The sequence below is a fragment of the Myotis daubentonii genome, chromosome 17, assembly GCF_963259705.1.
Source record: "Myotis daubentonii chromosome 17, mMyoDau2.1, whole genome shotgun sequence".
In the NCBI taxonomy this organism is placed as follows: Eukaryota; Metazoa; Chordata; class Mammalia; order Chiroptera; family Vespertilionidae; genus Myotis; species Myotis daubentonii.
Genome location: NC_081856.1, coordinates 18,779,399 through 18,803,495, shown reverse-complemented (window position 1 = coordinate 18,803,495; position 24,097 = coordinate 18,779,399). Strand labels below are relative to the sequence as shown.

The 24,097-nt window shown below is 41.6% G+C and overlaps 1 protein-coding gene and 1 long non-coding RNA gene across 4 annotated transcripts in view; both read right to left on the bottom strand.

Annotated features, from left to right (window-relative positions):
• The window catches only part of ARFGEF1 (ADP ribosylation factor guanine nucleotide exchange factor 1), a 104,096-nt gene extending 83,558 nt beyond the window's left edge, over window positions 1-20,538 (bottom strand). The window contains exon 1 of one of the 3 annotated variants that reach the window (XR_009449669.1): window positions 19,965-20,536. Coding sequence is in view for 2 of the 3 variants with exons in the window: in XM_059672969.1 (XP_059528952.1) it covers window positions 19,965-20,088 (124 nt within the window). In the remaining variant the exon portion in view is untranslated. Of the gene's footprint in view, window positions 1-19,964 lie in introns of all 3 variants that reach the window. The other 2 variants (XM_059672969.1, XM_059672968.1) reach the window with 2 other exon arrangements.
• On the bottom strand, window positions 4,160-8,928 carry LOC132220049 (uncharacterized). The gene is made up of 2 exons (XR_009449671.1): window positions 7,951-8,928; window positions 4,160-7,066 (listed from the first exon to the last, which is right to left on the bottom strand). It is a non-coding gene; the product is annotated as an uncharacterized LOC132220049 (long non-coding RNA).
• Window positions 20,539-24,097: the final 3,559 nt, after the last annotated feature.

The following is a 24,097-nucleotide window of genomic DNA, read 5'->3' as shown; positions in this document are numbered from 1 at the left end:
TGAAGTAATGAAGCCCATAGTACAATCAAGTTCTGATAATTAAACAATGAAATATTCTCTCAATATATTTTTCAAAATGTTCTTGTATTTGCAACACTTTTTCTATGTATACCTATACTTATTTGTTCTAAAAAAAAAAAAAAATACTACTGTAGCCCTGACTGGCTTGGCTCAATTCGTTGAGCATCATACCATGCACCAAAAGGTTGCTGATTCGATTCCGGGTCAGGGCACATATCCAGGTCTCGGATTCCATCCAGGTGAGTGCTGGAGGCAACCAATCAATGTTTCTCTCACACTGATGTACATCCCCCCCCCCCTCCCTCCCTTCCTCTCCCATCATCTCGCTCTATATATAATCTGCTTTTCCACTCAGCACTTTGTAGTATTCCACTGCATTGACATACTATTTATTTTACCAATCTCATATTGTTGATGATTTGAGTTATTTTCAACTTTTAACAATTATAAAGAAAACGAATAAATGTGTACATATTTATCTTCACAACATGTCTATTTTCTAACAATTATTTAGGAGTGAAATTTAAAGGGAAGGAGAGAAAAGAGTGAATAAACAAAGGAGACAGAGAAATAAATAAGAGAAAAAGAAAATAGAAAGAGGTGGGATATGACAAAAATTTTTTTAAAAAGATGTAAAAACTATGTCTGAGTTTATTAGCAGAGTTGCCATTATCATTTTAAACAAACTCCTATTACTTAAGTTTACTTAAGCTGAAACTCTTCCTTGCAATCTTAAACTAAACTCTCAATTGCTTTAAAATATGTCCTTATGAGTCAATAATGTCTTCATATATGTATCAATGCTATAGAGATTCTGAGAGTTTGAAAAGGAGAAAGGGAGGAACAGAGTTTAAGACAGCATACTTTGATGGATTCATTAACTTTTAAGGGCAGCATATACCACATATTACTATCAAAAGTAATTTTTCTTCTTATTTGCCTTCAATAGTTTTCTCCAATAGCCATAAAAATGGAACAGAGAGAATAAAAATACTTTCATTTCATATATGTAAACCCACATCATTCATCATTGCATTTAGAAAAAAATACATTCTCATAATGTAGGTCTAATGTCTGTACATGTATCTTCCAGCAAAATAGCTGTAGACACAGAGTTAGTATTCACTTTAAGCGTCCCATGTCTAATCATTATAAAATACTATTTTGGACACGTGTATATATTTTAAAAGCTTATTTATTACCTATTAACTAGGAGATTACTATTAACTATTAAAAGTTAATAGGTAACTTTTATCAAACATGCTACACCTTATTTCCATTCTTCGCTATTATTAGAAGATACATGTAATTCCATTTTCACTTCTAAAGATAAAAGCACATTAGAAATTACAATGCATTAAACACACTCTCAATTATCACATAAGAATTAACAGTTAGGGGATAGAAGTATGAGGACCCAACAAAATAATCAACTTCTTCCTAACCATAACACTTTTATTTGATACATAAAAATAAAAGGTAAGAAATGCTGATTAAGTATTATGTTAATAAGAGGCTAAGAGTAAGCATTAAAAAACATAAAAGAAAATACTAAAATTATTTGGATAAAAAAATCAAGCAACATTATAAAAAAACAAATAAGGGGCAATGAGGACTAATCAATCCTATCAGATACCATACTGGCACTATGCTATTATGATTAAGAATGACAGAATAAGATGTGACAAAATGCTTTTTAACTTACTTAGTAACTGCTTTTCAACACCTATCAATTCAAAGGAAGAAAATGAACTTATTAACACTAGATTGCCCAAGGAAGTCATTTTGACTGCTTTTTAATTTCAATTAGAAAAACAATTATGTATATAAGGACACAATGTCTTAGAATTTTGTGACTTTTTGTACAACATATAAATGCGTTTATTAATAATTGTAGTTACTTCCCCCTCCTTCATTTCCGGTATATATATATGTGTTATACCTATACTGCCCAAAAGCAGTCATTTTGACTGCTTGGGAAATTTTAGACTCTTATTATTGAATTGAGTAAATTTCTTATGTGACCAGTTCGGCTCTGTATTGAAATAACAGTTTTCATTTTTTTTTCGATTACCATCACATGGTAACATACAAGTACATGATAAATTGTCAATACTTGATAAGTTGCAGTTGCTCAATAAGCTAAACTAGTACTTGTTATTCGAATCTTTATGCAGTGATACTTGTTCTAATAAGTTGTTTATTTCTTTTGCGCCCTAAATTCATGAAAGAAATGTCGAATAGAAGTGAGTTATTGGAAAAGCTAAGGAACATAAGTGAAGAGTGCTCCAATATTATTCTTTCACAATGCAGTCATTTTGACTGCTTTTGGGCAATATAGGTATATACTAAGTTTCAGTCTTTCTAGTGTTAAATACATACCTCATATTATACCCTAATGTCTCACGGAAAAAAACATGAAAATCTCAAAATTTATGGAAAACAAAAGTATACCTGTCTTAACTATAAAGAAGAGGTTTTATGTTTTTATTTTCTACTTTTAAAACAGAAAAAAAAATTGCAAAGGAAAGATGAAAAGGAATGGTTACCTAAAAACAAATCAAAACCAATACATTTAAAGATGGCAAATACCCTGTCATGTTTTCCTCAGTACTCTACTGTACACTGCACCCAGCATAGGTAGAGTATATTTATGGCAAATCTGTCTAAGGAACAAAAGCCATAACTGACCATATTCTTATCCAGTAAGCTCAATCTTAAAAATTTTTTAAAAATAATTCTGCATACATAAACACTCAATGAATTTTTCAGGGATTGATAAAAAATACAAGAAAATCTGTGTAGCAAATATAAATGCTCCACAAATCAAAAACATTTAAACAAATTACACATTTAAAAATTATTAACATGCTAGGAAGACAACAGGTATATAGAAAATGCACATGAAATAATGATAAGGTTATATATACAACTGGAAATTATGACAATTACACAGTAACAACATGTATATACTTAAAAAGCCACTGAGATATACAACCACTATTTTCAGATAAGTCTTATTTGTAATTTCCCATGACATTTTAATAAGATATTTTTATTTCAATTTTTAAAATGATTTGAAAATGCTACAAAATATTAAGATAAAAAGCAAGAGTTTTTAAATGTTTTTATTGATGAGGGAGAGAGAGAGAGAGAGAGAGGTACACTGATTTGAGAAACATTGATCACTACCAAACCCACAACAGGGGTGTGTGCCCTGACCTGGAATGGTACAGGCGACCTTTCTGTGCATAGGATGGGATGTTCAAGTAATGGAGCTATTTTTGAAATGTTAGGAATTCAAGTACAATAAAAGTCAGCCTATCCAGATTCCTTGGGAAAGTTACAGGGCAGCTGAATTTACAAACGGCTTAAATTATTAAAATTTTACTTTATTTTTAAAAAATTGTTTTTGTTAATCCTCACTGAGAGTATTTTTTTCCATTGCTTTTCAGAGAGTGGAAGGGGGAAGAAGAAGAGAGGAAGAGAGGGGACGGGAAAGAGGGGAGAGAGAGGGAAAGGGGGAGGGAGGGAGAGAAACATGGATAAAGGAGAGACACGTGGATTAGTTGCCTCCTGCAAGTGCCCTGACCTGGAGCAGTAAGCAAAAAGATTAATGATAGCCACTCTGATAGGTGTGAGGTGATATCTCATTGTGATCTTAATTTGCATTTCTCTGATAATTAGTGACCTTGAGGGTCTTTTCATATGTCTATTGGCCTCTTTGGAGAAGTGTCTATTCAAATGCTTTGCCCATTTTTCAAATGGATTGCTGTTTTTGGTGTTGAATTGTATAAATTCTTATAAATTTTGGATATTAACCCATCAGATGTGTCATTGGCGAATATGTTCTCCCATTCAGTGGGTTGTCTTTTCATTTTGTTGATGGTTTCCTTTGCTGTGCAACAATTTTTTAGTTTGATGTAGCCACATTTGCTTATTTTTTCTTTTATTTCCCTTGCCAAAGAAGATATATCAGAAAAAGCATTGCTATAAGAAACATCTGAGAATTTACTGCCTATGTTTTCTTCTAAGCATTTTATGGTTTCAAGTCCGACATTTAAGTCTTTAATCTAGTTTGTGTTTATTCTTGCATATGGTGTAAGAAGGTGGTCTAGCTTCATTTTTTGTGTGTGTGTGGCATCTATCCAATTTTCCCAACACCATTTATTCAATTGACTATCTTTACCCCAACTGTATGTTTTTGCCTCCTTTGTCACATAGTAATTGACCATAAAGGTGTAGGTTTATTTCTGGGCTCTCTATTCTGTTCCATTAATCTGTGTGTCTGTTTTTATGTCAATACCATGCTTTTTGATTACCATAGCTTTGTAGTATAGTTTGATATCAGTTAGCATGATTCCTCCAACTTCATTCTTTTTTCTCAAGATTTCTGTGGCTATTCTGGGTCTTTTATGATTCCATATAAATTTTTGGAATGTTTGCTCTAGTTCTGTGACATACACCATTGGTATCTTGATAGGAATTGCGTTGAATCTATAGATTGCTTTGGATAGTATGGACATTTTAATGATTTTAATTCTTCCTATCCCTAAGCACGGTATATGCTTCCACTTATTTGCAGCATCGATTTCTTTCTTCAATGTCTTATAATTTTCCGAGTACAGGGTCTTTTACATCCTTAGTTAAATTTACTCTTAAGTATTTTCTTTTTGTTTGATGCAACTGTAAATGGGATTATTTTCTTAGTTTCCCTTTCTGATAGTTCATTATTGGTGTAAAAAACGCAACTGATTCCTGGACATTTATTTTATATCCTGCTACAGTAAAACTTTGATATAATGGACTAATTCGGGTGAGGGGCTGTCCATTAAAGCTGAACATCTATTATATAATAAAGGTTTCCCAAATGCATGTTAAAAAACTGACAAATGAGTTTACCTGTTTTATTTGTGTAATTAAGATTAAGTATGTATGAAAAGTTTAATTTCACAGAAAAGTTTTCTATATGTATTATAGTAATTTAAAATTTATACTGAATAGGTCTAATAAATGCATGCATTTACCAGTCACCTCAAGCAAACAAATGCATATCCCTGGGGCGTGTCTTAGCACATGCGTTAAAACTGCTGCAGAAAGTCATGCCACATGACAACAGAACCAATTACCTCGAGATGTCCTGTGATCACATGCTAATCATTCATGGAACATTGTTTAGGAAAGGTTACTCTTGAATTTAAATCTGTAGACTATAATTGTAATATGTAATATTTATGTTGGCAAAATTACTATAGTGTTTTCCCCCAACACATGGCCTTACTGTAGTGTTTTTTCAAACATATACTAAAATTTGTTAAAAATAAGCGAATTAATAACAAAAAAATAACCTGATAACTTAATTATAAGCAAATCTTGGTTAGAAGTATTTTAAAATTAACAGGGTGTTAATTAACACATGACATACGGACCGGAAATTTTGTCTGTTAAATCTGAAGTTGTTAAATCGAGTTCTGAAAAATCGAGGGTTTACTGTATTTTGCTGAATTCAATTATCAGTTCTTGTAGTTTTTTGGTGGAATCTTAGGGTTCTCTATATACAGTATCATATTATCTGCAAATTATGAGTTTTACTCCTTCCTTTCCAATTTAAATGCCTTTTATTTCTTCTTCATGTCTGACTGCTGTGGCTAAGACTTCCAGTACAATGTTGAATGGGGCAAGTGGATCTCCTATGGGGGCCGGGGGAGCACCAGTCAGGTTCATGGGTAAGTGGGTGAATGGACCCTGCCCCAAAGCCACACAACTCTTCAGAGACACCCCTAAGGCTGCCCAGGTCTCTACAGCTTGGCCCAGGCAACCGACTCCTCAGCAGAACACAAGCTCTGCAGGGCTGTGCTACAGGGAATCCGGAGTGTGAGGCTATTTATTGCATTCCCCTGGCTGATGCTGCAAGGAAGGGAGTGCTCCACCCAAGAAAGACGGCATCTGGTGTGGGAGAGTGACTCAGCACAGGTATCCTGGCAGCTGTCCCTCAGCTTGCTCCCCAGGCCATAATCCCAGCCTCTCTTCAGGGGACTCTACTCTGATCCACCCTCTTTCTTCAGAGCCCAGGGTGAGTGGCTGCAAACAAGATTTTATGCTTTGGACCTTTAAGAGGGAGCATGTGTCTCCAACAGACTCCAGTCTCTTCCTGAGGACAGAATCCCTGCTGATTTTCAGTGTTATGTGGGTGTGTCTTCCTGGCTTGGCCTTGAGACCCCACGCTTCTCAGGGGGAACCTTTAAGGCAGCTGAGATCTCTCTCCACAATGTCAACCTCCTTGAGAGTGGGACCAGCCCTTTATGCGTCTCTGCCCTTCCCACCAGTCTCGATGTGGTCTCTTCTGTAAATCCTTGGTCATAAGACTTTTCAGCTAGTCTTCAGTTGGTTATTCAAGTAGCCTGCTCTGTATTTTAGCTGTAATTCCAGTTTGGTCCTGAGAGGAGCTGAGTGAAACGGGTATCTACTCCACTACCATCTTGGATCATCTGCTCTTTCTCTTTTCTGTCTATGGAGACCCTTCTTTCCCATTTTGTAATTTGTTACTTGTAAACAGTGCTGTGACTAAGGGTGCAGGTTAGAATGGTTGCAGTTAGCCAAAAGGTGTTCATATTCCAACTCTGCCAAACACAAGCTGTAAACCTTAGTTTCCTCATTTGCAAAATGCAGATAATAGCACCTGAGTATACAGGGTTGTTTTAAGGACTAATTGAAATAAAGCCAAGAAAGTATTTCACTGGCATGGAGAACTTGGCATATAGTAAAAACTAAATCAATGCTAGAAATAGTCTTCCTTCTACTATTGTGCTTAGTAATTAAATAGATCAATTTTTTTTGAAGAATACATCTGTTTGTGTATGTGTATGTGTGTAGAATAAAGTCTGGAAAAAAATACCTGAGAAATATAACAATGTCTCAATGAAATAACACTTCATATCAACCAAGATGGCTAAAATAAAAAAGACAGACAGTAACAATGTTGCCTGGCAAGGAGGTATGGGAAATCTTAATATATTGCTGGTGGGAATGTAAAATTGTGCAGCCACTTTGGAAAACAACTTAGTTTTTTTAAAATTCCACTCCTAGGTGTCTATACAAAACAGATAAAAATTTAGGTCCACATAAAGACTTACACACAAACATTTATAGTAGCATTATTCATTCAGCCCAAACATCCATCAACTGGTGAATAAACAAGCAAAATGTGGGATCTCCATTTTACCAAATACTATGTATCTACACTAATAAAAGAGAAACATGCAAATTGGTGTCACTCTGCTATGCCCACCAACCAATGAGTATGCAAATTAACCCACAAAGATGGCAGTTAATTTGCATTCGCAGGCACGGAGCAAAGACTGAAGACAACATAGAAGGAAGCCAAGTGCTGCAGAAGGGAGCGAAGCTGCAGAGAAGCAAGGGCGGGGGGGGGGGGGCGCGCAGCAGAGACGGGAGGGAAGCAAGCGGGGTGGCGGAGGCGGGAGCGAAGCCTGCCTTGGCGAGTTTCGCTCCCTTCTCTGCTTCGCTCCGGCCGCAGGAAGCCCTACTCTTGCAGGAATCTTCCTCCAACAGGCCTCTAGTATATATATATATATAAAAAGCGAATATGCTAAATGTCCCACCAGTTGCTATGACGTGCACTGATCACCAGGGGGTAGATGAAATAACACTGCATATCAACCAAGATGGCTAGAATAAAAAAGACAGACAGTAACAATGTTGCCTGGAAGGAGGTATGGGAAATCTTAATATATTGCTGGTGGGAATGTAAAATTGTGCAGACACTTTGGAAAACAACTTAGTTTTTTTAAAATTCCACTCCTAGATGTCTATACAAAACAGATAAAAATTTAGGTCCACATAAAGACTTACACATGCAGGAGCTGCCGTGATGTGCACAGAGAAATGGCGCCATGGACTGGTGCCCACAAAGTGACACTCAGCTTCCCCCAAGTGGGACATAGGCCCATCCACCACCCTGGAGTGATGGCCCACCAAATTGCGGCTGACATTGCCGAGACCCCATGATGCCAAATGCAGTCCACAGCCCAGCCCAGGCCAAAAACAGTCGCTGTGGGCACCAGGTGATGACATCACATAGCAACGCCCGGCTTCCTCTCCCTAGCGACGACTAGCCTCCTTGCAGTTTCTTCAGCCCAAGAACATGACTTGCTTTATAGCCATGTGCAAAGATTTTACACTTTAACAAAATGTCTGTGAAGCGTTTTCCTGTGCCTCATCTCATTTGATCCTCACAGAAGTCCTGGAGTATGTAGATAAGAGACTTGGTAGAATCCTCTTTTCTTTTCATTAGCCGGAAAACGGAGATTTAGAAAGCTTAGAAATTTGACCTGACTGAAAAGAAGAAATGGTGGACCTTGAAAATGACTTCAGGTTTTCTCACTGCGCAGAATATAGTCAAACACTACTGCAGTTAAATATTTTACCCTTTGTTCTCCCTGCGTGATCTACAATAATAATCTGCTTCGTGTTGATATTACTGCTGTGTTGCTGACAATTATCTGAAAGAGAAGTTGGTGCTGGAAAAACTTTAGCTACATCAGAAAGCAGGTCTAATTAAGCAAATTTATTCTATCCTATCTAATAATAGACAAACATGGTAATTGACCATACCTTCACTACACCTCCCATTGGCTAATCAGTGCAATATGCAAATTAACCACCAACAAAGATGGCAGCTAATTTGCATACTGCCGACAGGGCAGGACAGCATGAATGTGAGCCGCCATCCAGGCCCCCATGTGCGACCCCAGAAGCCGCCTGCCTGCCGCCTGTGATCGGATCCATCCCAGGCCGCAGGCGGGCCCCAGAAGATGCCTGGCTTCCACCCATGATAGATCCGATCCTAGGTCGCAGGCCGGCCCCAGAAGCCCCAGATGCCGCCTGCCTGCCTGCCGCCTGTGATGGATCTGATCCCGGGTCGCAGGCTGGCCCCAGAAGCCCCAGATGCCGCCTCCCTGCCACCCGTGATGGATCCGATCCCAGGCCAAAGGCAGGCCCCAGAAGATGCCTGCCTGCCGCCTGTGATGGATCCAATCCCGGGTCGCAGGCCAGCCCCAGAAGCCCCAGATGCCGCCTCCCTGCCACCCGTGATGGATCCGATCCCGGTCGCAGGCCGGCCCCAGAAGCCACCTGATATGGCAGTAAGCACTCTGAAAGTCAGTGGCATAAATGCACCAATTAAAGGACAGATTATGAGGGTGAATCAAAAACAAAACCCACTTTAAATATAAAGACACATATAGATTAAAAGTAGGTGAATTAAGCTGCAGCCTGTTTTGCTCATTGGATAGAGCATTAGCCCGTGGACTGAAGGGTCCCAGGTTAGATTCCAGTCAAGGGCATGTACTTCAGTTGCTGGCTTGATCCCCAGTCCCTATCAGAGCATGTGCAGGAGGCAACCAATCAATGTGTCTCTCCCTTTCCCTTCACTCTCTCTAAAATTCAATGGAAAAATATCGTTGGGTGAAGATTAACAAAAACAAAGTAAATGGATTAAGTAACATTAAAGAGATTATAAGAAAAATATATTGCAAATTTTGTTAGTTGTAAAATGGTTATGTTTAAATTATTAACACCTAAGAAACTGGGTGAAGGGTACATATAATATGCTGTAGTATTTTATAGTTTTTTTTACATGTATGAGATTTCAAATTAAAATATTAAAAAATTAAAATTAATAAATTAATGGAAATGTATCTGCATTACATGAAAAATCTAATTGCTTCTAGCATAATTTATTAAATTGTGCTAAAATTTATAAGGGTTCAATTAAAAGATATCTTAATTCTAAATGATATAATAGAAAGTATATAATAGTGCAGTTATAAGCAATTATCTGAAAATAAAAATTTAAAGAAATGAATTTAAAGAAGGGATTAGCCAAAGAAAATATATGCACAACCCATGGACACAGACAACGAACAGTATGGTGATGGCCAGAGAGAAGTGGGGGGCAAGAACTGGGTAGAGGGGGCAAAAGGGGGGAAATAGGGACATCCTATATAATAATAAAAGGCTAATATGCAAAATGACTGAATGGCAGAATGACCAGTTGCTATGATGTGCACTGGCCACTAGGGGGCAGACGCTCAATGTAGAAGCTGCCCCCTAGTGGTCAGTGCACTTCCATATGGGGAGTGCCACTTAGCCAGAAGCTGGCTCATAGCTGGCTCATGGCTGGCCAGTGCACAGGTGGTGGCAGGAGCCTCTCCCACCTCCATGGCAGCACTAAGAATGTCCAACTAATGGTTTAAATCCGATCCCTTGGGGGCCTAAGCCTTTAGTCAGACATCCCCCGAGGGCTCCCTGGCTGCCAGAAGGATGTCTGACTGTAAGCTTAGGCCTGATCCCCTGGGGAGTGGGCCTAAGTCGACAGGTGGACATCCCCCAAGGGGTCCTTCCCCCCCCCCCCGCACCCCCAGTGCACAAATTTTTGTGCATCAGGCCTCTAGTATATATATAAAAGGCTAAGTTGACTTGCACATGCGCGATACATATAAAGCTCTCGCTGGCACCAATTGCATGCGTGTTTCAATCTGTTATTGTCGATCGTGAATTTGGTTGACACTTCTATTATAGAGACAGGGTGAATAGCGATATTCAAATATTTCTTCTAATTAATGTCCTTACAATGTGCATGAATTCATGCACCAAGCCAGTAGTTTAGCAATAAAAAATGGAATACTGACGCATGAACCTTAAAAACATTATGCTGAGTAAAAGAAGCCAGACACAAAAGGCAACATATATATGACTGCACTTATATGAAATGTGCACAAAAAGGCAGTCTAGACACAGAGATTATTAGATGTGTAGAAATAGGGGTGGCAAAGGGATTAACTATAAACAGACACTAGGGATGTTACTGGGGTGATGGAAATGTTCTAAAACTAGATTATGATGACAGTTGCATAACTCAATGAATTTAGTAAAAATTGTTGTATTTAAGCCCCAGCCAGACGGTTCAGTTGATTGGAGCATTGTCCCATACAACAAAAAGGTTATGGGTTCAATTCTTGGTCAGGGCACATACCTAGGTTGTAGGTTTGGGAGGCAACCGATCGATGTTTCTCACAATGATGTTTCTTTCTTTCTCTCTCTCTCTAAAATCAATAAAAACATATCCTCAGGAGAGGATTAAAAAATTATTACATTTTAAATGGGCAGATTTTATAATATGTAAATTATACTTCAATTAAGTTTTTTTTGTGTGTGTGTTTTTTTAAATAAAGTGTATAGTGTCACAGGTGATCTCTTTCTCCCAGTTTTTCTTTTGAAATGTTCTGAAAAAAAGTGGAACAACAAATTGATGTCTGTCTCCCTCTCCCTCTCTCAAGTCAATTTTTTAAAAAAGCAAATAGACTGAGCAATGGCATAGGGACTCTCCTCTGAATAAAGTGCTTGGCCTTCATTATATCTTCTTTGTCAGCTTATACTTGTATTGATTATTTCATTTCTTAGCAAGGTTCAGGACAGATGAGGGTTATTGACAGTTGATTACGTAAGGTCTCACTGTATACCTTTTCACTTTCAAAGTCGAAAGAAAAAAATTAATTGTCCCACATGGAGTTTTCTACAGCTAATTCATATCACAGTATTTTAAAGACTGTTTTTACAATCTTTTCTGAATGAGAAGATAACATAGGCTATATAGATTAATGTAGTTATATCAAGTCTAAATCTAAGCAAAACAAAAATACCGAAAGTAGAACACAAAACTTTCAAATATTTGGACCCAGGGACACTTTTTTAAAGAAGTTTTTCAAGAGACTCATGTACCCTAAAGTCTCAGAATAACAGCCTTTGAGAATTATGAAACAGAGACTAGACAAAGATATCATTTGTTTGTTTAAACGTATACAGGCACACTTTGTAGCTATTACAGGTTTGGTTCCAGACCACCACAACATAAAGTGAATTATTTCAATAGAGCGAGTCACACAAATATTTTGGTTTCCCAATGCATATGAAATCTATGTTTATGTACTGTAATCTATTAAGTGATCAACATCAGTATGTCTAAAACAAAACAAAACAAAACAAAAACCAATGCATACACCTTAGTTAAAAAATACTGTATTGCTAAAAAAAAACCCGCTAACCTTCACCTGGTCCTTCAGCAACTCAATCTTTTTGGCAACATTAACTTACTTGATGCAGGGTTGCCACAAACCTTCAATTTGTTAAAAACAACAACAATAACACACACACACACACACAAAACAACACAGTATTTGCGAACCACAATAAAGCAAAGCCCAGTAAAATTGTGTATTCTTTAAATGTAAGCTCAAACAGACCATACTGGTTCTGAAAAGTTAGGATAAAAGGAACTTCTCCTAGTTTTCTAGGGCTGCCTTAACAAATTAACTACAAACTTGGTGGCTTAAAACAACAGAAATTCGCTCTCTCAGTTCTGGGGCCAGGGTCTGAACTCTAGGTGTCAGCAGGGTCATGCTACTTCCAGAGCTCCAGAGAAGAATCCTTCCTTGCCTCTTCCTAACTTGGGGGCCTCTTGGAGTTCCTTGGCTACGGCAGCATAACTCTAGCTCTGCCTGCACGTTTACACGGCCTTCTTCACTTGTGTGTCTGCGTTCCTTCCTCTATTTATAAAGACACCAGTCTTTGGAATTAGGACCCACCCTAAGTCCAAAATGATTTCACCTTGAGATTCTTAGTAATTACATCTGCAAAGATTCTATCCCAACAAGGGACCAGGCCAGTTGTGGATTGTAACTAAAACTTTGTGAAAGGTTTGTTTTCTGCGGAAAAAACTCAATAAAAAACTCTGCCAACTCAAATTTGAAATTATTTTGTGTATTATCAATAGAAAATATCCTATCATATCATAATCAGGACATCCTATTAAATAATTCTAAAACTACATGTAAAGAGTTGGATGAAAATATTTTACTATATAAACTTACTTCCCGAAAACCGTTTCTCTCCTGGTGTTCATCATCATGGTGAATGCCCACTCCAACAACCCTGTATAGCTTACAAGATTGTTGTCACACAACCAACCCATCAGCAAACCTGTAGGCTCCTTTAAAATATATTCCAAATGCAACCAATTCTCATCCCCATCACCAGCCTAGTCTAAATCACTACCACCTCTGTAAGCCTTTAAAAATGTAAATCTGCTATGTCACTCCCTTGTGCGGCTTCCATCAGATACAGTAAAATCCAAAGTCGCCTCCTCTCCTACCACTGCTCTTCTCTCTCCCCCCCAGCCACACAGGCCACCTTTCATCCTGGAATGGACCAAGCACTCCCTCATCTTCCTGCTCCCTCTACTACTGTTTCATCCAAGTATCTGAAAAGCTGAATCTCTTCTGTCACTTCTCTGCTGAAATGTCACCTCACAGAATAGCCTTTCCTGACCACCTTATCTAAAGTTGCATTCCAGGTCTTCTCCTTTTACCCTTCTGAACTGTTTATTTCTTCAGATGATAACAATGACAATATATATTAGTTTGTTTTTTATTGTCAGCCTCAACCCACTAGAAAGTAAGTTCCATTAAAGCACATTTGGTTCACTGTTATATGCCCAGCACTGAAGCAGTTATCTGTCATATACTATTCAGTTCAGCAAATATCTGAATGAAGAATATACTTAACTTTGAATGGCTATAGTAATTTATTCATGTATTTTCCCTTTTCAAATAACCCCTCCTCCATTTTGTAAAGAAAATGATAAATATTTTCCCCAATTATTATATGCTTTTATTCTGCTTTGAAAAAAACAATTACCAACAGAAGTTTCTCTACAAGTTAAACATTAGCAGGAGAGACAACCAGTTGCCTACCATAGATGGGATGGGGAAGGAAGAGTTAGCAAGTTACACACTTCTCTGGTCTTGATACTGCTCTTTCCAACTGCTCCTTATCTCTGACTTTCTTCTCTTTCCCACACTGTCAACACTGCTTTCCCCAAACACAGTAACTCTTCTAGAGAATCCTCTTATCAGGAGTCAGGGTTGTTGTATCTACTTTGCCTTTCTTTCCCTTGAACAGTGTCCTGTAGTGAATGCCAAGGAACAGTATTTCCGAGGGTGCTGACAGATGCTGAAGAGGGTCAAACAAATTTTTTTAATATATATTTTTATTTCAGAGAGGAAGGGAGAGGGAGAGATAGAAACATCAATGATGAGAGAGAATCATTGATCGGCTGCCTCCTGCACGCCCCCTACTGGGGACCCAGCCCACTACCTGGGCATGTGTCCTTGACCAGAATTGAACCTAAGACCCTTCAGTCCACAGGCTGACACTCTGTCCACTGACCTAAACTGGCTAGGGCGAGGGTCAAATAAATTTAGGAAAGATTTCATTCAGCAAAATTGAGCAGGCGTCTTTCTTAAAACACTATTTAGAATCCGAACATTGTTAATGGGCACTGTAAATCTCCACAAAGGAGAGTATACCAGGTGTACCGGTTAATAATGCAGATTTTTTTCAATAGATGGAGTTACACATATGTTGATATATATATGCGATTTGATATGTATGCTGTTTTGTTGTATTGACAACAAGCTTTAAAACTTCCTATGTTAAATTTTCTGAAGGTGTTAACATCATAGATATTTTTACGCTTAAAAATGTCAAATTTCATGCCAAAAAAGAGCATTTGCAGGAAGTTTTAATTCATTTATTTTGAAGAAAAGTGCTGCTGAAAGTTATTGTATACTTCAGGAAGCTTATGGTGAACATGCTCCATCTCAAGAGACTTGTGAATGCTGGTTTAAACGCTTTAAAAGTGATGATTTCAATGTGAAAGAAAGAACGTCCAGGTCAACTGAAAAAGTTTGAAGACCAACAATTACAAGCATTATTGGTAGAAGATGCGTGTCAAACTCAAAAACAACTTGCAGAAAGATTAAACGTTGCTCAGCAAACAATTTCCAATCGTTTATAAAGCCGTGGGAAAGATTTAAAAGGAAGGAAAACGGGTGCCACATCAACTGAACGAAAGACAAATGGAAAACCAAAAAGTCATCAGTAAAATGTTGCTTCAACGGCACGAGAGAGAGTCTTTTTTGCATCGAACTGTGACTGGCGATGGAAAGTGGATTTATTCTGAAAATCCCGAATGCACAAAATCATGGGTTGATCTAGGTCAGTGGTTGGCAAACTGTGGCTCGCAAGCCACATGCGGCTCTTTGGCCCCTTGAGTGTGGCTCTTTCACAAAATACCACGTGTGGGCTCGCATGTACAGTGCAATTGAAACTTCGTGGCCCATGCGCAGAAGCCGGTATTTTGTGGAAGAGCCACACTCAAGGGGCCAAAGAGCCACATGTGGCTCGCGAGCCGCAGTTTGATGACCACCGATCTAGGTCAACCATCAACATCGACTGCAAGGCCAAATCGCTTCAGAAAGAAGACAATGCTCTGCGTTTGGGGGGATCAGGAAAGCATGGTATACGAACCATGCTTTGATCGTAAGTAAATCAGAATGAGCCAGAAGACACGGCAAAGTAAGTATGCTTCATGATAACACACCATCACACACTTCAAAACCAGTTAAAGAAATGTTAAAAGATCCTGCCTGGGAAGTATTAACCCACCCGCTGTATTCATCAGACCTCGCTCCTTCAGATTACCACTTGTCCCAATCAATGGCATACGCACTTTCTGAGCAGGACTTCAAAACGCACGAAGAAGTGGAAAATTGGGTCTCTGAATGGTTTGCCTCAAAACAAGAAAAGTTCTATTGGGATGGTATCCACAAATTACCTGAAAGATGGGGAAAATGTGTAGCTAGCGATGGACATTACTTTGAATAAGGCACTTGTGATGTTTCTCTTGAAATTATCCTGTTTTCCTTGATTACAAAATCCGCATTATTAACCGGTACACCTGGTGTACACTGTAATCAAAACTAATTTTTCTCAACTCAAACTTAGTAGAATTTTCCTTTCATTCATAACACTCTTCTTTCCTAGCTATCTCAAAATTCTGGCAGCCTGACTTACTGAAAACACCTTTTACTTTAGATACCAAGGAAGGTTTAAAAGGAGACCTGCTAATGGATATGTTGTAATTAAATTGTACACAGTCTGCAGGGTATTATTTGGGAGTAAGTCATTTTAAATGGTGAAGAGTGATAAAAATTAATGAAATTACCAAAAGTAGCATAAAACTGGTACCACAAGCACTTAAGTAATTTCTTCTCCTCCATATACCTTTTATATCCCCACTAAACTAAAATAAGGGTGGGATTAAATGGAAGCAACTTCTGTAACTTTTTAGTCTAAATATTATATTTACATTTCTGGGGGTGACTTATAATTAGAAGTAAATCCTCATATATAAGAAAAACTAAATCAGTAGGGTCACTGTATAATATGAAGAACAACTTTACACTCTGATGAAAAAGTTACTTCCCTAACAATTCCTCTTTTTCTCTATCATTCTCCCATTATCTCTGCAAGGAATCTGCCCCTTTTTGCTGCCCTGGTGTGCCTCCCTTGTCTCTAAACCCTTCTTCTGGTCACCCCTTTCACTCCTATTCTGTATCAATGCTAGTTTCCAAACATGAACTTGTTCATCCTAACATTTGAAGAGTATTTTCATAGATATGATGTTAGAAGCAAAAGTTGAACTAGTCATATCCCTAACATCAAAGAAACTCCTAAAACTTAGAGACCTAATTGGAATATGACCCATATGTACCCTCCTCCCCGTGAGACAAACAATACTACCTGCAAGCCAGATCCCCCAACATCCTAAATTCTTTGAAACTAAAAATAGCTCAGCTGTTGTCTCATTTGCCAGCAGATGGCCAGACTATTTTTAATTCAGGATTCTAGAGAGCAGGAATGGAGCGGGCTACGCTAGGGCAGTCTAGGAGACCTCACTCTGCAGAGTTCATTCAGTGAGCACTACAGAGATGTAGTGGGCAGGTACCAAGAGAGGGCAACCTGGAGCTGTTCTTGGGCCTGCAGATTGCAACAATGTAGGTGTGAAGGTTTCATTCTTTCCTTTTTTTAAAAAAACTATTCCTTAAAATAAAATCTGAACTTAAGAAAATTTGATAAAACTTTTAAATAATTTGCATAGCCTTTGAAACTTTCATCATTTTTCTTTTTGTGAAAATAAAAGTTCCTTTACTTAGTGTATCTGAGAATGGATTTTGTTTTAATGAGTAAAACCTCCCATAATCTAGATAAAATTTCCTAAAAGCTATACTTTAACAAAAAAAAAGTTTTCTTAATATGCAATGAACTATAATTTCATGAGTATTATTCAGAGAAAACCTTTTATAACTGGTCTTTATATTAAAAAGTTAATTTTGAATACCAGTGCTCTGAAATCTAATCGCACGCCAATAAAATGTTTTTTAAATACAAGAGGATTAAAAGTTCGACAGACTATGTATTTCCTTGTTTACTGGCCATCTTCCTTCAGCTCCATGCTAGTGCTCAATAGCATTTGGGAGAGGAGGAGAGATGAATGCAGGCAGGTGTATTTAAAAGGGATATAACAACACCCACCTCTGTGCTTCGACCATCCAACTCCTACCTACTTACAACCTAGAGATCAGAGATGACCAAACCAGGCCATTCCAGTTCACTTTGCCATTCTGCTTGATGGCCACACAGATTATCAAGAGACCAAAGTGAGCCTGGTACAGTTCTCAATACTGAAAAGGGGAGGTCTATAATAAGTTCCAGGGGCAAAGTATATTTCGGGTTACCTTATTGCAAAAGTCTACTTTTTGCAAAGATGAAATGGGTTATCCCTATCAATTAATGTTTCAGTGATAAGGATGACTAGAAGGGAAGAAACCAAGTTCACCAGGGATTAAGTATTGTGAGGTTGCTCAATGAGTTTTGTAGGAGGCTAAATGTAACTGTTATGAAATGTGAGAAAAAGCCTTACACATCTCAAGTAAAGAAAGTACTCTGGTGCCTAGCCCCTGCCTGGGTACTCAGAGTTCTCATAATAAGCTTCTGCCAACTGTATGGAAGGGTAAAAAAGTAAAAACTGGCAAAATCTGGATAATCCTGGTAAAGCTAGCACACTTACTACCAACTAGTTCCTATGTCTAGAAATGGAAGGGACCAAACTACAAGCCTCCTAGAGATGTCAATCAAGAGCAGCAGGAATACTCACTGCACAAGTTAAAAGAATAGTGCACCCACATTCATGGTGCATTAGAGGGAATGTAATATTATAATCAATAAGTTCAACATCTACTCTAATTTTACAGAAAAGCAAGTTAAGGCCCAGAGATTTGACTATTCTAAACGCAACATCACTGGGAGAAACCCAGGGTCCCAGATTCTACTGCTAGTGAGCTCTCCATTAAAACACCCTTACTTATATTAGCATTTTGGAGGATGGGACAAAAAATAAAGAAATAGATAAATGAATATGTACATATACATATACACACCGAATTCTGTTTCTTCAGTCTAATACTTACAATTTAATGTTATTAAAATATATATTCTAATACGGAAAATCTGGTCTCAAAACACACACACTTTAATTTGAATCTCAAATGCTTTATCCTGCAAGTTTTTCACAAACCTGAACATAACAATCCTTTTAAAAATTCTAAAGACCTCTCCTCCCCTCACCACATCCCAATATAGTAATTATTCAAGACCCAGATATAAATTCAACTTTTACCACTGCACAATGTCATCTCATACACCTCAGCTTTTCCTTAGCTGCAAGAACAACAGAAGGTGAACTTCTAATCCAAGGAAGTTCTGAAAAACTACAGGTAAGTCCACTATACTGCAGATTCAAAATTTTCAAACGGCCTTTCTTTGATGTTTCCCATCGCACCACTTTAAAAGATCCAAAGAGGAAGGGGGCAAAAGACCCAGTGTGGCTTACTAGGGAAGTTAAAAAGTCATCTTCTATTTATTCAATAAATAAAAGGCTGTCTTCACCCTTTAACTTAGCATGCATTTAAGTTATTCTGTGCTTTTTCCCCTTCAAGAAGGCTTTTTTAAAAAAAATAAATAAATAAGCCCCTGTAACAAGCTTAATCTTCTCGTCATTTTGATCCAGTCTATTTCCAGGGCTATAAAATAAAGCCTAAGCATTAGGAATTCATCTTTGTGTTAAGTGTCCCCGCCTGCCCTCCAACGATTTCGTCTTTGATGGGTGCAACAGACCCATCGCAGCGTCTCCCCTGGAACCACTCCTCCTCGGCCTGCCCTGGCTGTCGGGACTGTGAGGATGTCCGCCTGAACTATATACCCATCACCCTACACATCAAGCCTGGGAGCAGCTGCGGGGTCCGGACCTGCGGCGGGGGGGCTGTCATTGTCTTTCTCATCTTCCCCATTTCAAACCTCCCCTTCCTTGTCGGGAAAGCCCGCTGACCTAAAGGTCCTCCCCGCACCCCCTCTTGTTCATGGCCTCCCCCCTCCCTCACCTCTGGTTGTATTCTTCCAGGTCAGCCCAGGCGGCTCCAGCATTCCCCTCTTTTCCCCGTGGCGGAGGCTGTTGCAAGCCCCGGCTCGGGACTGTCACCGAGGGAACCACTCCGGCCCGTCTCCCCCCAGCGCCCGGTCACACCACAAAGTTATTGACACGCACGAGGGAGACGGAGCCCGAGCCCTTCCCACGCCCAGTCCCGACCCAGCTCCACCCGGACGAACGCCCCAGCTCAGGAGCAGCAGCTCCTCCTCCGCTGCACCACAAAGGGGGCGCCCCGGCCGCCCCGCACGACCCCCCGCAAAAGCTCCCCCTCGGCCGCCGGGCGTGCGGAGCCCCGCCGCTCCCCGAGCCCCGCGGCGGCCCTCCACCCCCTGCACCCCCCACCCCCGCCCCGGCCCCGGCCGCACAGGCAGCCGAGTTACTGTCAACTCCCAGCTGCGGGCGGGCGGGCGGGCGGGCGGCAGCTCCCCCGGGCGCCCGGACCCCCTCGCGCCGCCCCGGCCTCCTCCCCGCTCACCGAGCGCCACCTCGCACGCCTTGCGCAGCTGGGAGTGATGCGCCTTCTTCACTTCCTTGTCGGCCAGGATCTTCTCCAGCGCCCGCGTCAGGAACATGTTCTTGGTCTTCTTGCCCTCATACATGGGCGCGGGGACGGCGGCGGCGCGGCCCGGGGCTCCCTCCCGGCGGCTGGACGCAGGAGCAGGGGGAGGAAGAGACGAGAGAAAGGGGTGGAGGTGGGGGCGCGGAGGCGTGGAGGGCAGCGGCGGGGGCAGGAAGGGGCGGGCGGCCCGGCCGCGGTGCGGGCCCGGGGCGCGCAGGGCTTCGCCGCCGACCCTGCGAGGCCGCCCCGGCGGGACCTCCGCTCCTCCGGGTCCCGGGGTCGCTTCCCGGCCACCACCACCCCCCGTCACTCGCCCCTCGGGCCTGGGAGGCGGCGGCGAGGGAGCCCAGCCCGGGCGGCGACGGCGGGGGGCCGAGGAGCGAGCCGGCTCAGAGGCCCGGCGCGAGCAGGGCTGCCCTGGCTCCCGAGAGGACGCGCACCCGCCCCGGCCGTGCACCGGCCTCCATCACCGCCGGCCTGCCCCGGCCGCCATGTTGGGAGGAAACGACGCGTCACGCAGCGTCCGAACGGCTGCAGAGGAGGAAGCGCGGCCGTGGCTGGCGCTGGCGCTGCCGCCCAGAGCGCCCGGCGCCGGGAGGCAGGGGGCGGAGGCGGCGCGGAGCCGCAGCGCTACGGCGGCCCGGCGGGGCCTCCCGCGTTCTCCGCAGGCGGCGCGGGGCGTGGCGTGTGCCGCGTGGCGGGCGTCCTGCGGCGGCGAGCGGGGCGCGCTGGGCCGCCGGCAGGGGGGCGGCGGCCGCCCTGGGTCCCTTCTGTCGCCCGGGAACTAGACTCCCGACTCGGCTGCGCCCCCTTCTCCGTCTGGCCGGGGACCCCCTAGGCGGGAGCGCAGCCCTTCCGCTCCCGGTCGGGTCGGGTCGGGTCCGGGACACACCCGCGCGGCCCAGGCTCCTCCGCGCCGTCTGCACCTGCAGCTGCAGCTCGCTCCCTGCTTTGCGTCCCCGGCGCAGGGCACTAACTAGCTGCGAATCCAGACCTGCGCCCCCGGCTCTGTCAGGAAGGGCTCTCTCTGGGAAAGAGCAAACTGAGCCCAGTTTGGCAGAGATTCGGGGGTGCTGCACTTTTCGTCTCTGGGGAATGCGTCGGTGCACTCCAGGTTTCAGATCCCTTCCGAACCGCGTCTCAAGCGAACAGGCGGACGCTCGGTGTCGGGGTGCCCTCCACACCACCAATCCGTCCAGGCTCTGAAAACCAGTTTCAGGATGGAAAAGCTTTCCGTGCAGACAGCCTGCCCCAGGCACACAGAGGACCGTGTGTCTGCTCTTGGCACCAAGGAGTAATTTGAATTTCTGTTTCATCCAGAGCAGAAAAAAATGATAAAGACTACCATAAAATAGATGCAAGGAATTGGTCATCTAGGTGCACGCCTTTAAGTTCCAAGTCGCTGTGTGGCTCTATCCATACTCGTTTCCAGATTGTTAGGGAATGCCTCTCACTGTTCCCATCCATTCCATAGCCCTGACTGTGGACTTGTCCCAAAGTAACCATTCCAACCCACGAATGGGGAGGCTGTGAAGCGACAAGATTTGAAACAAGGAAAAAAAAAAAAAACACCCCAAAAAACCGTGGGAAATAAAAAATGGAAACTTTCCAGCTGACCCTGCAATTAAAGTAAACAATTAGATTTTTTTTAAATTTCGTTGTCCTGAGAGACAAATGCATTAAGTTCATTTGAGAGACTATTTTTAGGTTACCAGAAGTTAGAGTTTACTAAAGCAACCATAATGATTTCTATGGACACACTCAGATAATAAAATTATTGAGGGCAAGCTCCATTTCTAATTTACCTTTGTTTCTTCATGTGAGTGTTGTACCAGGTACTATTGAAGGTGCTAGCTGATCATCAAATCTATTTGCTCCTCTTCAGTGCAGAGATACACTGTGTTCCTTTGTCTCCCTTGCAGTCAGGTATATAGCATGGCCATCCCTACTGAGCCCATGGGAAAAAGAAATCCACAAGCAATTTCCCATGCTCTTTCCCCTTCTGTGGCCACATACTGAAGACGGCAAAGCTCCAAGTTAGAAGGAGCCTGGGTCCTACCACTTAGGGGAGAGCCATCTACCCAACGAGATTTCTTTTGGACAATGAAGTAAACTCGTGTTATATTTAGCAGCTGGCTTTATCCTAAACAGTGCACGCTATTTGTTAACGAATACAGAGATTTCTGAACTGAAAAAGCTCAGAGTCTACTGCACAGCACACATCACAATCTAATCATCTTGTCTGAGTACTTGTTTATTGGTTGGTTATGTGTTTCCCTCCTAACACCAAGGACATCATTTGTCTATTCACTTCTAGCATCTAGTATAGTCACTGGCATAGAGAAGGTCTTTGATATAAATTTGAATGGGAACTTGGATCACCCAGCTGGCATGGCTCAGTGGTTAGGCATTGACCTATGAACCGGGAGGTCATGGTTCCATTCCCTGTCAGGGCACATACCCGGGTTGCAGGCTTGATCCCCAGTGTGGGGTGTGCAGGAGGCACCCGATCAATGATTCTCTCTCATCATTGATGTTTTTCTCTCTCTCTCCTTCTTCCTTCCTCTCTGAAATCAATAAAACTATATTTTTTTTAAAAAAAGAAACTTGGATGAATGAAAGACATTGGGCTAAGTCGGGCATGATTCTCGTCCTTGTTGAGTTTATATAGTAGGGGAAATGACATTAAATAAGTAAATCACTAGTGAGTGAATATATAATTATAAATGTGTTAAGTATGATTTAAGAAGAGAAAAGAGTGCTATGAGGAAATCCACTTTTGGATTCAGGAATGGCTTCCCTAAAAAAAGGAACATTTGAACTGAGCCCTGAAGGAAGAGGAGAAAATAGCCAAACTAAGTCAAGGAACAACTCTGCAGGCAGTCTCTTGGGTTAGGGGGGAAGCTCGGCAAGTTTCAGAACCCAAAACAAGGCAGTGTAGCTCAAAGGTATCAGGAGGAAATGGTGCCAGTGAGGGCAAAGAGGGAACTAGGAAGCAGATCATATAGAATCTTGTAGGGTCATGTTCAGGGGGTTGGGATTTTATCCCAATAGCAATAGAAATCTATTGAAGGACCAAGTAGGGAGTGACGTGATCAAACTGGTTATGTAAGAGTAGTCCCACCATTGTGTGGAGAATGGATTGGAAGGGGACAAGAGTGGATGTGGACAGAACAGGCAGGAGGTGATTACAACAGTGAGTGCGCCATGGCTTGGGTGGGGGTCCAAGACCACCATGCAAGATCCTGGAGATCATGCTCTGCACAAAGATGGCAGATGAGGCTGAAGTCAAGCCCCAGCATGTGCCCAGGGGAAGGAGTCCTTTTTCCGATTTGCATAAATGTTAGATTGCCCAGTGGTATCTAAGTGATGGCAGTGGAGGTGGAGCAAAGTGGATAGATTTGAGGTATATTATGGTAGCAGAAGGAACAGATTTCATAATGAATTGGAGTGAAACTAGGAGAAAGGAAGAGGTCTCAAACAAATGCCCCTTTTCCAATCAGAACCAGTGAATGAATGAGTAGAAATGCTGTTTGTGGAAGACGGCCTAGGTCAGTGGTCGGCAAACTCATTAGTCAACAGAGCCAAATATCAACAGTACAACGATTGAGATTTCTTTTGAGAGCCAAACTTATTAAACTTAAACTATATAGGTAGGTACATTGTTATTAACTTAGTTAGGGTACTCCTAAGGCTTAGGAAGAGCCATACTCAAGAGGCCAAAGAGCCGCAGTTTGCCGACCACTGGCCTAGCTTGTTTGTGGGTTAGGAACAAATTTGAGGGTGAGAGTGCAGTTTTCAGTTTTTTTAAAAAATAAATTCTTCTAGATATGACCTAACCCTCTCAGAAGGAATGGACTCCATCCTCCTTCCTCCCAGGGGACAATTCATCCTCCTCCTTTGCTGGGTCTAAGACTTCACCCAAAAGGTAGTTGTGATGGGGGACAGGGGCATGCACAGCCTTGGGAGGTGGGCACTCTCACCCAACTTGAAACTCAAGGCATTAACTCTGACCAGCCTGGCACAAAAGATCGGGTAAGACTGAGATA